At 46.5% G+C, this 13381-nt stretch overlaps 1 protein-coding gene across 25 annotated transcripts in view; it reads left to right on the top strand.

The window, feature by feature from the left end:
• The window catches only part of Greb1 (growth regulating estrogen receptor binding 1), a 133342-nt gene that overhangs the window by 53131 nt on the left and 66830 nt on the right, over window positions 1-13381 (top strand). For 19 of the 25 annotated variants that reach the window (XR_007591630.1, XR_007591631.1, XM_050141861.1 and 16 more), the window contains 2 exons: window positions 8573-8901; window positions 13102-13221. Coding sequence is in view for 23 of the 25 variants with exons in the window: in XM_050141861.1 (XP_049997818.1) it covers window positions 8745-8901; window positions 13102-13221 (277 nt within the window). In the remaining 2 variants the exon portion in view is untranslated. The remainder of the gene's footprint in view (window positions 1-8572; window positions 8902-13101; window positions 13222-13381) is intronic. The other 6 variants (XM_050141871.1, XM_050141870.1, XM_050141866.1 and 3 more) reach the window with 2 other exon arrangements.

The raw sequence follows: 13381 nt of genomic DNA, 5'->3' as shown, positions 1-13381 counted from the left end.
TCTCACAGTGGTTTAAGTAAGTCTACAGTCTGTTCTGGGTCACGTCCGTAGCTCTCACTGGTTGCACATAGCCCACGGGCTGCGGATTAGCACACTAGAAGTTGGATGGAATGTCATAGCCTTCTATAAAATCGGGCGGCGTCGTGTCACTACTAGAAAAGGTCCTAGAAGGAAATGGTTATGCGTCGATTTAGCCACGAACACGAAGGTGCCTGAAACGCTCCTGGTCTCCATTTAAACTAGCGAGGGTTCATTTTCCCAGAGGAGACGTGTGATGGCGAGCATGTGCAGGCAGAGACCGGCTTGTGAGAGTTCATTTTGCTCCTTCCACCATATTGGGTTCCAGGGAGCAGATTCAGATCATCAGGCTTAGTGGCAAACACTTTGACCTGCTGAGCCCTCTTGCTGGCCCAAGGAACCATTTATTTCTTGGGGGAGGGGATTTACCTCTTTATTTCCATAGGATGCCTTGTGCCACAGCGTTTCATTTGTCCAGACCATCTTTTCATTTTTACTGCAGAGTATGAGCATTTAGCTTTCTTATATATCCCGTAGCAATTATTCATCTTTGTATACACACACCCTGAACACATACACACACACACACGAATCCAACACCCTATCAAATATATACGCATCAACATGTATACATATACTTGAATTCACGCATCCGATACACAGTGACACGCACATATCCAGACAGACCTGCCTGTCCCCAGACTCACACTTGCACAAAGCAGGTGCTCACTCCTCCCTTCCCTTCACCCTGTAAACTGGGTGAGTCCATACTCCCCACAGAACACTCCCATCCGTTCATCGCCTTTCCCTGCAAGTACTGTCTCTTTTCTAGACTTTAAATTCTTGTGAATCTAGTCTCATATTTTGGTAGAGCTGGAAAAACTTCTGTTGAGATGTAATACACCACACAGTCCAGCCTGTCACCTTGGGACATCCTTTCCAGAGCCCTGTTGTCCCCTGCTGCCACACGACTCCATTCCTGTTGTTGTTGGCGCCTGTGAGCCCCTTTACTGTCTCATGGGTTGGGTTCCCTTTTTGGAGGTTCCGTGTCGCACATTTGCTTGTGACCTCCAATTTCTAGTAGCTTCTAGAAGCCTTGAACTTCTAAAAATGTATTCTCGCTTCTTTTCTTTGGAACTTGAGTTTGATTGGGTATAAAAGTCTAGGTAGGAAAGTTCCCTTGGAATTCCAAGGGAATTCTGTTATTATTTCAAATGTCCAGTGTTGCTGCTGGGACATCAGAGCCATTATGGTCTCTTCAAATCTAGACTATGACTCGTCTCTCCTCTCTTTTTCTCATTGGCAATCTCCTAATATTTCGTGGTCATACACCTTGGTTTGTATCTTTTTTATTTTATCATGCTGGGTACTCCTAAGGTCCTTTCAATCTAGAATCTTCTAGGTGATTCCTTGAGGGCCATCCCTCTCTCTTCCCTCTGCTCCTCCTCCTGAAACTCCTAGGGAGCTCACAGATTAGTGTCCAATTTTCTTTCTTTTTCCTCCCAACCTCAAAGAGCATCATCTAGCATGTCAACAGGATAAAGACACTAAAAGAAAACATGAAAGTATTTTCTTTTGGTATTGGCATCTGCCAGAACCTTTCTCAAAGGTCTTGGTCATCTTTTTTGAAGTGTGTGTCTGGGGGGGGGGGCATGGAGGTTGATTAGGTGTATGAATATTCTTAGTGACTTTATGAAATGTTTTATAGTAACATCTTGGAAACAATATGACAGGACAATGACATGGTGAATTTAATGTTATTGTTGTTTCCGTATGTAATAATTAAATAATTAAAGTGTTCTTATCTTTTCTATTCCTTCCTTCCTTCCTTCCTTCCTTCCTTCCTTCCTTCCTTCCTTCCTTCCCTCCCTCCCTCCCTCCCTCCCTCCCTCCCTCCCTCCCTCCCTCCCTTCCTTCCTTTCTTCCTTCCTTTGTTTTTGTTTTCTTGGACAGGGTTTCTCTGTATAGTTCTGGCTGTTTGGAAATCTCTCTGTAGACCAGGATGGCGCTGAACTCACTACTTCTACCTTCTGAGTGCTGGGATTAAAGGCATGTGCCACCATTGCCTGTCCCTGTCCTTTGATTTCTTAGCTTCAACTTTGTTTTCAGGCTCTTCTTCTAGAGCTTGGATTTTCATACTTAAGCAATCTAGAAGAGTTCACTCCTGGTTTCTGCATATACATGTTTCGCAGCGTTCTGCTCTTGTGTTAAGTATAGTGTTCCCTTGAGAATGCTAACTGTGGGGGCTTTACTCTTCCTGACGTTTTCTTCTTTGTCCTTTGGCTGTTACTTTTGTCTTGAGCTTTGAGGATAAAGGATTTCTCAACAGCCTTTGTGATGGCCCTGCCCATTTCTCTCTCTCTCCCTCTCATCTTGACTGCTGTGCGGGTTGTCATTTACCATGTGTGATCTGAAATTCAAATTCTTTAAACACGCGAATGCTCTGATTTAGCTAGAAATGAACGGCCCTGCTGCAGGTACTCTGCCAAGCATTTCCAGACACTACTGCTTTTATACTGGTTAGTGACTGATCTGCTTGTCCAAGCCCTCACTTTCGAGCTGAGCTTGTGAGGCAAGTCCTTTGCTTTGTCTCAGCTCATGAGGATAGTGTTCTGATGTGGCTGCTACTCTGCCTGACAGAGGTTCCGGCTGGGAGGGCCTTTTGACGCCTCCATGAGGCACTGAGCAGAGATTATAAATTGCATTTATTTACTGTGTGTGCCTGTGTGCATGTATGTACTGTGGTATTCACATGGACAGAGGACAACTTGTGGGAGGTGGTTCTCTCCTTCCACCATGTGACTCAAGTCATCAGGTTTAGAGACAGTGCCTTTTCCCACTGAGCCATCTGGCCTGCCCCAATGAGCAGTTTTTAATGCTAGTGTTTGATCTTGAAGTAGGCTCTTTGGTCTGAACCTTTGGTTCTCACGGTCAAGTGGAGGATTCTGACGAGGCCCACATGCTTTCCTCGGGCCACCCCAACCTTCCTCAGCTGGCAGGGGAGACGTCATGGCCATGATCTGTCTATAAGGAAAGTGTCCACACAGCTAGATTGTAATCCAGTAGAGAAAACAAAAAGGGCCCTGACATTTAGTGACACCCTCCATTCTGCCTCTCCAGTTTTATCTACCAGGGTGTCCTCATTACTGTGATGTCAACAGCGCCTGCAGATAGGGGTGGTGTACATTTTCTCTATCGCTATCCGCTTGTAGATAGGAAAACTTCAGTGTTTGCCTAGGGTTGTAAGATAAAGTTTTCTTTCTTTTTAATTTATTTTATTTTATGTGGTTGGGTGTTTTGCCTGCAGGTATGTCTGTGCACCACATGGGTGCCTGAGGCTAGAAGAGGGTATTAGATCCCCTAGAATGATAGCCGGTCGTGAGCTGCCTTGTGGGCGCTAGAGATCAAACCCGGGTCCTCTGGAAGAGCAGCCAGTGCTCCTAACCACTGAGTCATCCCCGTCTTTTTTCTTTTTTCTAAATATTTATTTCTATTTATTATTATGATTGGTGTGTGTTTTTATGATGCATATGTGCATGCATACGTGTGTGCAGTGACATGGGTGTGGAGGTCAGAGGACAGCTTTTAGGAATGAGTTCTCTCTTCCACCTAGGAGTTTGGGGAGTGAACTTAAGTCTTCAGGCTTGGCTGGTAAGCACTTTCACCTGGGGATCATCTTGCCACTCCAGCCCTTTAAAATGAAGAATTTATATATAATATATATAAATATATATTTATAAAGGTCAAATAGGATCTAGGGACTAACTGGCATTTCACTTAGAAGATGCACAAATGTTGGTTTTTTGAGACAGGGCTTCTCTGTGTATCCATGCTGTCCTGGAACTCGTTCTATAGAACCAGGCTGGCGGTGAACTCAGCACTATTTATAAGTGTCTTTAAAATCTTGTGCACAGGAAAATCTAGCAGGACAAATGTCAACAGAAACCGTGTCTCAGCAATGGGATACAAGAACTCTTTCATCCCAGTGAACATTCACTACAGTTTAAACTTTCTGTGGCATTTTATGTACTTTAAAAAGCAGAATTAAAGTGTAAAATTGAGCAGTTGTGTCCATAGCATAAGAACGAAAGCTATGAATTCGCAAAATACCATTATCAATCAATCTATCTATCTATCTATCTATCTATCTATCTATCTATCTATCTATTGAGCAAAGTTCCACTATGTAGCCTTGGCTGTCCTGGAGTTCACTGTGTAGGCCAGGTTGACGTTGAACTCACAGAGATCCACCTGCCTCTGCCTCCTGAAGTGCTAGGGTTAAAAACTTAAGTCACTGGCACCTGATCCAAAATTTTAAAAATATACATATTTTTTTATAATTACACACATATATGTATATGATGCTCTTTGATCAAATTCCGTTATCTTTTCTAAACTTCTCCTCTCCCTAAAGTCTTTCTTCTTCCCAAGTTCTCTCCTACTTTTTTGTCTGTGTGTGTGTGTGAGACAGAGAGAGAGAGAGAGAGAGAGAGAGAGAGAGTGGCCCACTGCATGCAATCATGGTTGTCTGCATAAACATGGGTGTGGGGTTATTTGCTGAGTGGGGGCAGTGTACCAGTGACTCCATCACTGTAGAATGTGACTTAAGTGACCGACCTTAGTCTTCGACCCCTTTAGACCTTTGAAAAGCAGTGGAATTTGCTGTCCTGCTTGAGAACATTAAACCTAAAAACATGTACTTATGCGTGTGTGTGTGCACATATCATGTATACACAGACATTAGAGAACAGCTCGAGGGAGCTGGTTTTCTCTTTCCACCACGTGGGTCCTGGGACTCGATCTTAAGTCCTTAGGCTTGGTGGCTATCCTCGTTACCCACTGAGCTTTCTCGCTGCCCACCCCCCCCGAGAACATTTTTATGTTTGTCATGTAGTAAAAGCAGCTGATTGGTTTTACTTCCACACCATTGATCAGATGGATCCATTATTTCTGAGCCACGAATCCAGATGTTTTGTGCTTGAATTAGTTTGCTGTGCTTGATGAGAACCATTATTCTGGTCGGAATTGCATGCCACGAATGTTGCTGTTTGCCTTGCTCTCCAGTGTTCCGTGTCTCTGCTAAACATGCAGAGGTTTGTGTTGTTCTAGCAATAAGCGTCGCCGGGTAAGGACAACGTGACGCTTCGGTTTATGCATGCCTGCCTTGAAGTTTGTTATCAAGTTATGTCTTTCATTCAGAGGAGCTTTCGTTCTATGTTAAAGACTTATAACAAAGCAAAAATTAATTTTATAAAAAATTTTAATATGCCCGTTTAATATATACGTTCAAACATGTATGACGTATCTGTTGATTATATTCACCCTATCTCCCCCTCCCAAGGCTGCAATTTCTTGAATGTAAGAACTTTCCTTAGCTAGTGCCCCTTCCCTCCCCTTCCTATTCTTTTGACAAGGGCTCCAGCATGCTCTGCGCCTCCAGTGTTAATTCATAGCCAGTAAAATAAGCAATGGAATGCCCATCCCCAGGCCACCATTCCTTGGGAGTAGGGAAAAAGCCTGGAGCCTGGAGCATGGCCCCTGAGGAAGATCTATCTTCTCTTCCCTTTGGCTGGTCTCCTCACCCTAGGTATCCATCCGCCTGGGCTGCTGAGTTTCTGAGCTCTGGGTGCCAGTCTGGCGCCCCCAGGCAAATGGATAGGGTTGTGGGCAGGTATGGGTTGCAAGGCTTTGAGTCGGTGTGCTACTAGGAAGCTCCTCCTGTGTGCCTGACACCGTTCAGACGAGGATGCTGCACAAGCAGGAGGCGTTGGGGATTTTATTGATGGTGGCAGCTTAGGTGGGCCGCCTTGAATTGAGAACTACATCAACCCCCCTCCCCCAAGGATGAACCAACCTTCTCGTGAATATCTCAAAGTCTGAGACAGGTCAAATGTAACGACAACAAACCAAAGCAGCTGGTGGACAGGAGGCCAAGACTCCGTCAGCCATCTTTCGGGGTGTCAGTTTCTGACCTCTCCACTCTGGAGCACTTTCCCTTTGTTGGGATGAGGTCATTTCCCTGGCTGCAGCGAGCTGGGGAGGGGCCTGTGGGCGGTAATTATTGTGGCAGGCAGGAAGTGGTTAATAGGTACCTTTGACTGAGCTGGAAGAGGAGGGTTGTTGCCCCCTGCAATAAAGGCGGGGAAAACCACACACCACACCATTCATTTCCCTCTCAGGTGGGCACTGGAACTTCTTCAATCCCACAGTGACGTCTTAGAGGCTTATCTGCCACCACGGAGTAAGGAACAAGAGAATGTACTGCGTATGTCTTAAGACCAAAAATGAAGGGTCAGATTTTGCTGAGCTGTGGCGCCGAGGTTCCAACTATTGTGTGTGTGTGTGTGTGTGTGTGTGTGTGTGTGTGTGTGTGTATAGACATAAGCCAGGAACTGCTGTCCACGGCTGCTGCTCTTGCTCTTGGCATCTGGTGTTATTCTGTGAGTTCTAAATTATTTTCAAGTGTCACAGTGTATGAGACAAGAAACGCTCCAGGACATACATACAAGAAAGGAATGACTTGACCTTTTCCTTACATCCCTCACACGTGTGCATTCTCTTCTGTGTGCAGTATTCATGTAAACTCCTCAGGCGACGGTCAGAAAGAGACCTTTAAGATGGCTAAAAAGGAAAGCGTCTAAAGACTAGCCTTGATTAGAATTTAGTTAGCAGTGTAAGACACCTCCCCTAACCATTTTGATTATTTAGAAATTGAACACTCTTTGATAAGCATTGGAGCAAAGACAAGAGGGAACCAAAACGGAGGACATAAGCTGTCCAGGAAAAAAAATGAGAAGCTGGACTTAGTGGTGCCTGCCTGTCATCCCAGCCATCAGGAAGGGGAGGCAGGGGGATAGAGAGTTCAAGGTCATCCTTGGTTGCATAGCAAGCTTGAGGGGAGCCTGGGCTACTCGAGACCTTGTATCTGTGTGTGTATGTGTGTACGCGCGCCTGTGTGTTTGTGTATCTCTGTGTGTATTGAGAGGGAGGGAGAAGAGATTGGCTGATTGAATTTATGGTTAATTTACATGCCAAAGCAAAGACATGGCCAAAGGACAGTGTGGTCTTACATGTCCCTATTGTTGAAGTCACATGAGCAAGTAATTATTTTAGAGGAATCGGGAGGAATGCAATAGATGAAATGGAAGGAATTGGGAAGAACTATAAACCCAAAGCTAACATTAACGCAAGAGCCAAGGAATAGAAACCATCAGGAGGGTGTTGGGCATTGAATGCTTGCTCTTGGAAAGGACCAATGACAGAAATTTAACCCTGAGCAAAAAGCAGAGAACTGTCTGGGCAAGCACCTGGGTTTCCAGTCAGCGAGATGCCGTGCAAGCATTGAAGTGATTTTAAAAGCCCGTGGAAGAGGGCTGAGTGATGTGTGTGTGTGTCAAGGGAAGTAATTATGATTGTAACTGTGGATACAGTCTTTGTCCTTCCCACCCAAAGTTCTGAAGGGAATTTAGTTTGCAAAAAGAGATCAAAATATCACAGTGGCAGGGCTGGTCCTGGAGTCAGTGGTAGAATTCTTAGCTGTCGAGAGGCTGTGAGTTTGATCCTTAAGACAGCAAACAAAACCCAAATGAATCCCAATGGCAGCCCTGCTGTTTCATGATATGGTGCATTTGGATCCTGAAGTTACTGTGCTAAGTGGAAGAAGCTGTGGGCAGAAGGCTTTCTGTCTGGTGCTTCCATTCATACAGCAGATAGAACAAGGAAGTCTGCAGCGACAGAAAAGAGACTCATTGTTGCAAGGTTTGGAGTTACAGCTTGAAGACTTCTCTCTGGGGATGATGGACATGCCAGGCCAATCATGCCACAGTTGCACAAAAATGGTGACTACTAAAAACCTATGAGTTGTCTACTTCGCTGTGCAAATTAGTTATGAAGTTGTTATCGATAAAATGAGGATGATTATCATGGCGTGGGATGCTGGGGTTGTTGTGTGTTACTTATATGATAGAGACTTTTAATAAGTTATAGTCTAAAGCAGCGGTTCTCAGACTTGCTAGTGCTGCTAATGCCCTAAACAGTTCCTCATGTTGTGGGGACTTCCAACCGTACAATTATTTCATTGCTACTTCATACCTGTAATTTTGCTACTGTTATGAATCACAGTGTAAATATATCTGTGTTTTCCAACGGTCTTAGGCAGCCTTGGGGGAAGGTCATTGGACCCCAAAGGGGTTGCAGTGCACAGGTTGAGAATCCTTAGGAACCCTTTGGACTCTAAAGGGAGCATTTCAATATCGAGCCTTTTACCAGGAGCAGACGCGATGGAATCTGCTAACCCTGCCTTTGGGCATGTGTGCCTCCTCTAATCATAAAGCCTGGGCTTGTGCTCTGATGCTGTCCTATGTGGATGGCCATTTGTGGAAAAGGTTATGTCATTTGCCCGGGACCCGAGGAGGCAGGATCCTATCTCTGGGAAAATCAGGAAAGCCTGAAAAGCTCTTTCTGGTGGAATATTCGTCGAGGCAGGTGGTGGGCTCTGTGAGTGCAGAATCAATGGGGGTTGTTACTTATATAACTTCCTGTAATTGCCTGGCAGTAGCCGCGGAGAGCCGCCTTCTCCTGTCTGGGGCTGAGCAGAGGCTGCAAACCTTTCCTTCTCACTGCTCCGTTTACCTCCACGTCGGGCTTTGTGTGGAGGCAGCCCTTCTCGGAAGAACTGAGATGCCATTTTAACCAGAAGCCTCCGTCCTCTTCTTTGTGCTTTGGAGATGGGCAATTCCTATGCTGGACAGCTAAAGAGTACGCGGTTTGAAGAGGTCCTCCACAACTCCATCGAGGCTTCCCTGCGCTCCAATACCCTGGTGCCCCGGCCCATCTTCTCCCAGCTGTATTTGGAGGCTGAGCAGCAGCTGTCCTCCTTAGAAGGTAAGAACCACGCCGTTCTTCATGTCGGTGCGTGTGTGTTTTATTATGAGCAGCGTAAGCCTGGCCTTCTTTCTCTCTGTCTGTCTCTCTTTTTTCTCCATTCAGGAAATCTAGAGTCTAGCAAAAAGGAATGCAAGTTGCACACAGATTTTTATTTGTTTAAAAGTAAGTTCAGGCCAGAGAATACAACAAAAAATACTAATCTCGGACTCGTAGGAGGCGGGGAGAGTGTGGTGTGCTAGACCCTCCTGAAATTGTTATTTGTGCTCTGATTTGATGGCATTTGAGCTTTGGTGAGGAAGGGTTTTTAATATGTTTGGCCCTCAGCTGTGTATTTTCTCTTTTTTTCCACCTGTGAGTCACGGTCTTATCTTTGCAAAATAGTTGAGAAGTTGTGTCTCTGTGTGGCAACAGGTGCAAGATCCCTCTAGCAACTTAAAAAATAATAAAGAGTAAGCTTTATGAATTTTGCATGTACCAAAAGTTAAAATACAGGTATGGGGACAACCTGGGAATTTCCTTGATCTGAAAGATAAAGTGTTTAAGTGTAGATGGTTAAGAGCACTGACTGCTCTTCCAGATGACCCTGGTTCGATTCCCAGCAACCACACGGCAGCTCACAGCTGTAACTTCAGGATCCGATACTCACACACAGACATACATGCAAGGAAAACACCAACTCACAGAAAATAAAGATAAACAAGTAAAAAGTGTGCAAGTGTATGTTTTCATGTCAAGTAAGCCTGTCGCAATCTGCAGGATGGAACTGTTTTAGAATTTTTCTTTTGTTTGTAAGTTCATGCTTTTTGCTTAAAATTACACACAAACATCAGTAGTTTCTGAAGTAGGAAAGGTCTCGGTTTAAAAGTAAAAAACAAAACAAAACAAATGGTTGAACAAGAAAGAAAAAAATGTCCACCAGGTTTGCACTGCATTGGCTCCTTGGGCTGTGTGTGGTGCCTGTCTTGAAGTAACTCTGCCTGGTGTCTGGAAGCCTGCTAGCCCTTATTTTGCGGAGCGGATAGTGTGAGTCATTCTGGCTTCCTTAGTAAATTAACCTTGCCAATGGCACAGATGAAGGCCTAGCCAACCTGGGTCTAGGTCTAAGAGAAAGTAGATTTGCCCAGCACTATCAATTAGGAAAACATGAAATTCTCTGATAGTTATTAAGAGAGTGCCAATATTTTCTGGCATTGTGCCACTGTAACTTCTCCAGGAGACAAGAAATTATTAGAGACTCTTTAACGGGTCCCAGTTTTGACCTGCCAAAAGACTTCCGTGAACTAGGCATTTCAGGGTCATCCTTAAGTGATTCCTGGGTCGACAAGCCTTGCCAATGGTAATTTAAAACCAGCAGTCATGATGATAATTTAGAATACTAGAGTAATGTCCTAAAATGTACGGTGTGCTCGTTTGCTAACGCTGAGGCCTGCGGTGATTTGGAGATGTATTTTCAGCACTGGCTGTCAGCTCTGGACTAGGACAGCCCGAGGTGGGGATAGGAGTGGGGAGGTGGCGGTGGGGGAGGGGGGGACGAGAGCACAGCTGCTCACACGGGAACTGAGAACTTGGGGGCTCCCCAGTTGCCTTCTCCCACAGTTCAGGACCTCCCTAGGCTACCCACCTTCTAGTTGGGAGGTCACATTTTCTCAGGGTCTCCTCTTGAATGGATGGGCACTTGGTATTTCCCAGTGATCCCCACCTGACCCCCGCCCTGCCTGTGCTGGCCTGGACCCAGGAATTCTGTGTGCTTGTGTACGCTCTACCTCCGAGCTTTATCTTCGTCCCCAGAGAGAGCATGGCTCAGGAATTTGATTCCTGTGGGTTCTGAGTGATCCACGCTCCTTGCCAGATGATGGTGGGACTGCTCAGCCTTTGAGTTCCTGTGCCAACTTGGCCCAGCCCCGCGCACTTCTCCTTTCTTCTCAGCAAACAATCCAGAACCATCTCCTGGGATTTTGTTTGTCCAGTGCAGAAGTCAGCCTGAGGGGTCGGTGGGAGAGGGAGACCTTTGGGTTTGTTAAATGTCACCATAAACCAAGCACTAAGCTCGGTCTATATTTTCTGCTTCATAAACCTTGGAGCAGACAGGCATTTGGGGGCCCCATCTTGTTTTGTCTGTCTGTCGGGGTCTCTTATCTGATGGTTGGCCTTCCTCAGATAATACCATTGTTGATGATGCTTATGACCGGGGTGCTGGGACACTAAACTCCCGGGGATCTGGTAACTTTTTATGTATTTGTGGGGGTAATTTAGCAGGGACCTTGTTATAGCTTTGTTCTTTGAATTGGGGCTCTTACCCACTTTAGGGAAAATCCTTTTGCGCAGTATTGACTTTTTTTTAAGAGAAAGACCAATAAAACAGACGGCTGCATCAGCTGTAGGCATCATAAATTTACTATTTAAACAGAATGCTGGTAAATTCCTATAGTCCTACCTGCTCGGAATGCCCATGAGGTGTGTCTCATGGTGAGAGAAGAGACTTTCTTGTAAACACCAGAGTGAATAGCCTCATGTGCCTGCTGTCAGGGGTGCAATGGGGTCCTTCAATTTGTGGTTTTTATTACTGTGCTAACCCCTCAACCCTGATGGTTTTGTCTAAGGCCACTTTAAGATTCTAACCCTGCCAGGAGACCTCCGTAAACACGTCTGTTTAGTCTGCTCAGGGGGCTTCTGCTGGCTGAGGAGCCCATTAAAGTCCGGAAAGCCTGCCACAGGCCTTTGACCTTTAACCCTGCCTGCAGTTTGAGCCCTCTGAGGCATAAGACCCTCTTCTCTTGTTTCTTTCTAAGTGTGTCGGAATGTCTGTCTGTTGGGCTCCGCAGAATACGCACAGCCTGGTCCCCTTGAACTCAGGGCTGATCCGCGGCTCCGGCTCTGCTGAAGTTTGTTTTAGCTGTTGGGGATCTTGCAGGAATGTCCAGTCCAAGGCTTAGTGTCTGTGCCATTCTCTGGGTTCCTGCAGAGCTAGATCAGAGCCCCATGTGGACTGTGCCATCTGCTCTGGTGCTGGTGCCTGGAGTCTGGCGGGGCTCTGAGACCTGCCCGAGGGGCCAAACCTTAAGCCCAGGAAGGTGCCAAAGGGCTGAGCTGCTGGGCTCATTTCTTCCACCCTGGTGTTCATCTTGTGTTATCTTTCCATGATTTTCCTGCCACTTGGTATTTGTCCTCTGCACCCACAAGGTCCAGGGCACCAAGGAGGGTTGAGAGTTGTAAGTTCCTCCTCAAGATCTTGGCCCCAGTCAGGTTATGGTCCCAGTAGCTTGTACAGTTAAATCACAGGTAGAAAACTGGATGCCACTTGGAAGTGCCACATTTTCTAGAACATCACAGCTTGCAGCAACCTAGGGCTTACCTTGTAACCAACTCATTTTGCACAGAGGTTAACTGACTGCCCTGTGGCCACACAGATAGCAGCAATCTAAGTACTGAAACTTGGCTTGCTAGAGTTGGAGTGTGCACATACGTGTGTATGTGTATGTGTGCTAGAGTTGGAGTGTGCACATACGTGTGTATGTGTATGTGTGTGTGTGTGCTTGTGTGTTTGTATTTCCAGCAATGAATATATGCATTCTTTGGATGAACGCTAATGTATAGCTCAGCATCTCCCTTATGCAAAATTGAGGCAGTGCATGCTACTTCAGTTTGCCAGAACACCAGGGGCCCCTGCAGGCTCACAGGGGCTGTTGAACAGCCGTGGGTCAGTGACCACCACCCCCTCTCCAGCCCCAGGTTTCTTATTTGTAATAGGAACGCCGTGTTTCAATGTCTCACAGAAATGCTTTTGGAATGCTTACTGTGTCGTGTTCGGTCCTTGTCTAGATACTGTATCCACAACCCCCCCCCCCCCACACACACACACCTGGGCAGACCTAGGCAGCTGCCTGGGCTAGGAGAGAAGTGAACTTGTGCCCGAGTCTGTGTGCGCCTTGGGGAGTCAGCGTCCCTGAAAGACCCTTGGCATTTCCGTCCAGTACAGAAGGATCAGAATGCTCAACTTCCGAGTGTCCCTAAGGACCAATGAGCGACAGAGCAGAGAGTTCATCCTAGAGGGGTGCAGGGCTCCTTTGTTTGATGAGTTCCCCAGGCCCCGGACCTCGATGAGCTTATAGCTCCAGGTGGAGGGAAAGGCTCTGAGGAGACTCCCCAGGCGCCACCGCAGCTTCCTTATAAACCAACCCTCTTCTCTCCCATGTCCAGGCGGTGGACGAGCGGACAACGAGGAAGAAGAGGATGAGGGAGAAGGGGGCTTAGAACCCAGTAGTCCCTCGAATGCCTACCAGCTGCCCCCTCCTCCTGAAGGCTGTTGCACCACAGATGGTAAGAGACTGAACCCCCCACTCAGGATCTGCAGCTCGGTCATAACCCTTCTTGTCCCCTGAGATGTGAGCTGGGCCTGTGTCCGCACACAGGCTTCAGGAGGCTGAGAGTCAGCCACTCGGCCACTACAGGCAGCCTCAGCTGTAAGAATGGCATGGGG

The sequence above is a fragment of the Alexandromys fortis genome, unplaced genomic scaffold, assembly GCF_014885135.2.
Source record: "Alexandromys fortis isolate MF-2015 unplaced genomic scaffold, M_Fortis_MF-2015_v1.1 scaffold_30, whole genome shotgun sequence".
NCBI lineage: Eukaryota > Metazoa > Chordata > Mammalia > Rodentia > Cricetidae > Alexandromys > Alexandromys fortis.
Note: the sequence above shows the minus strand (reverse complement) of the source record. Positions and strands in the feature narration are given on the sequence as shown.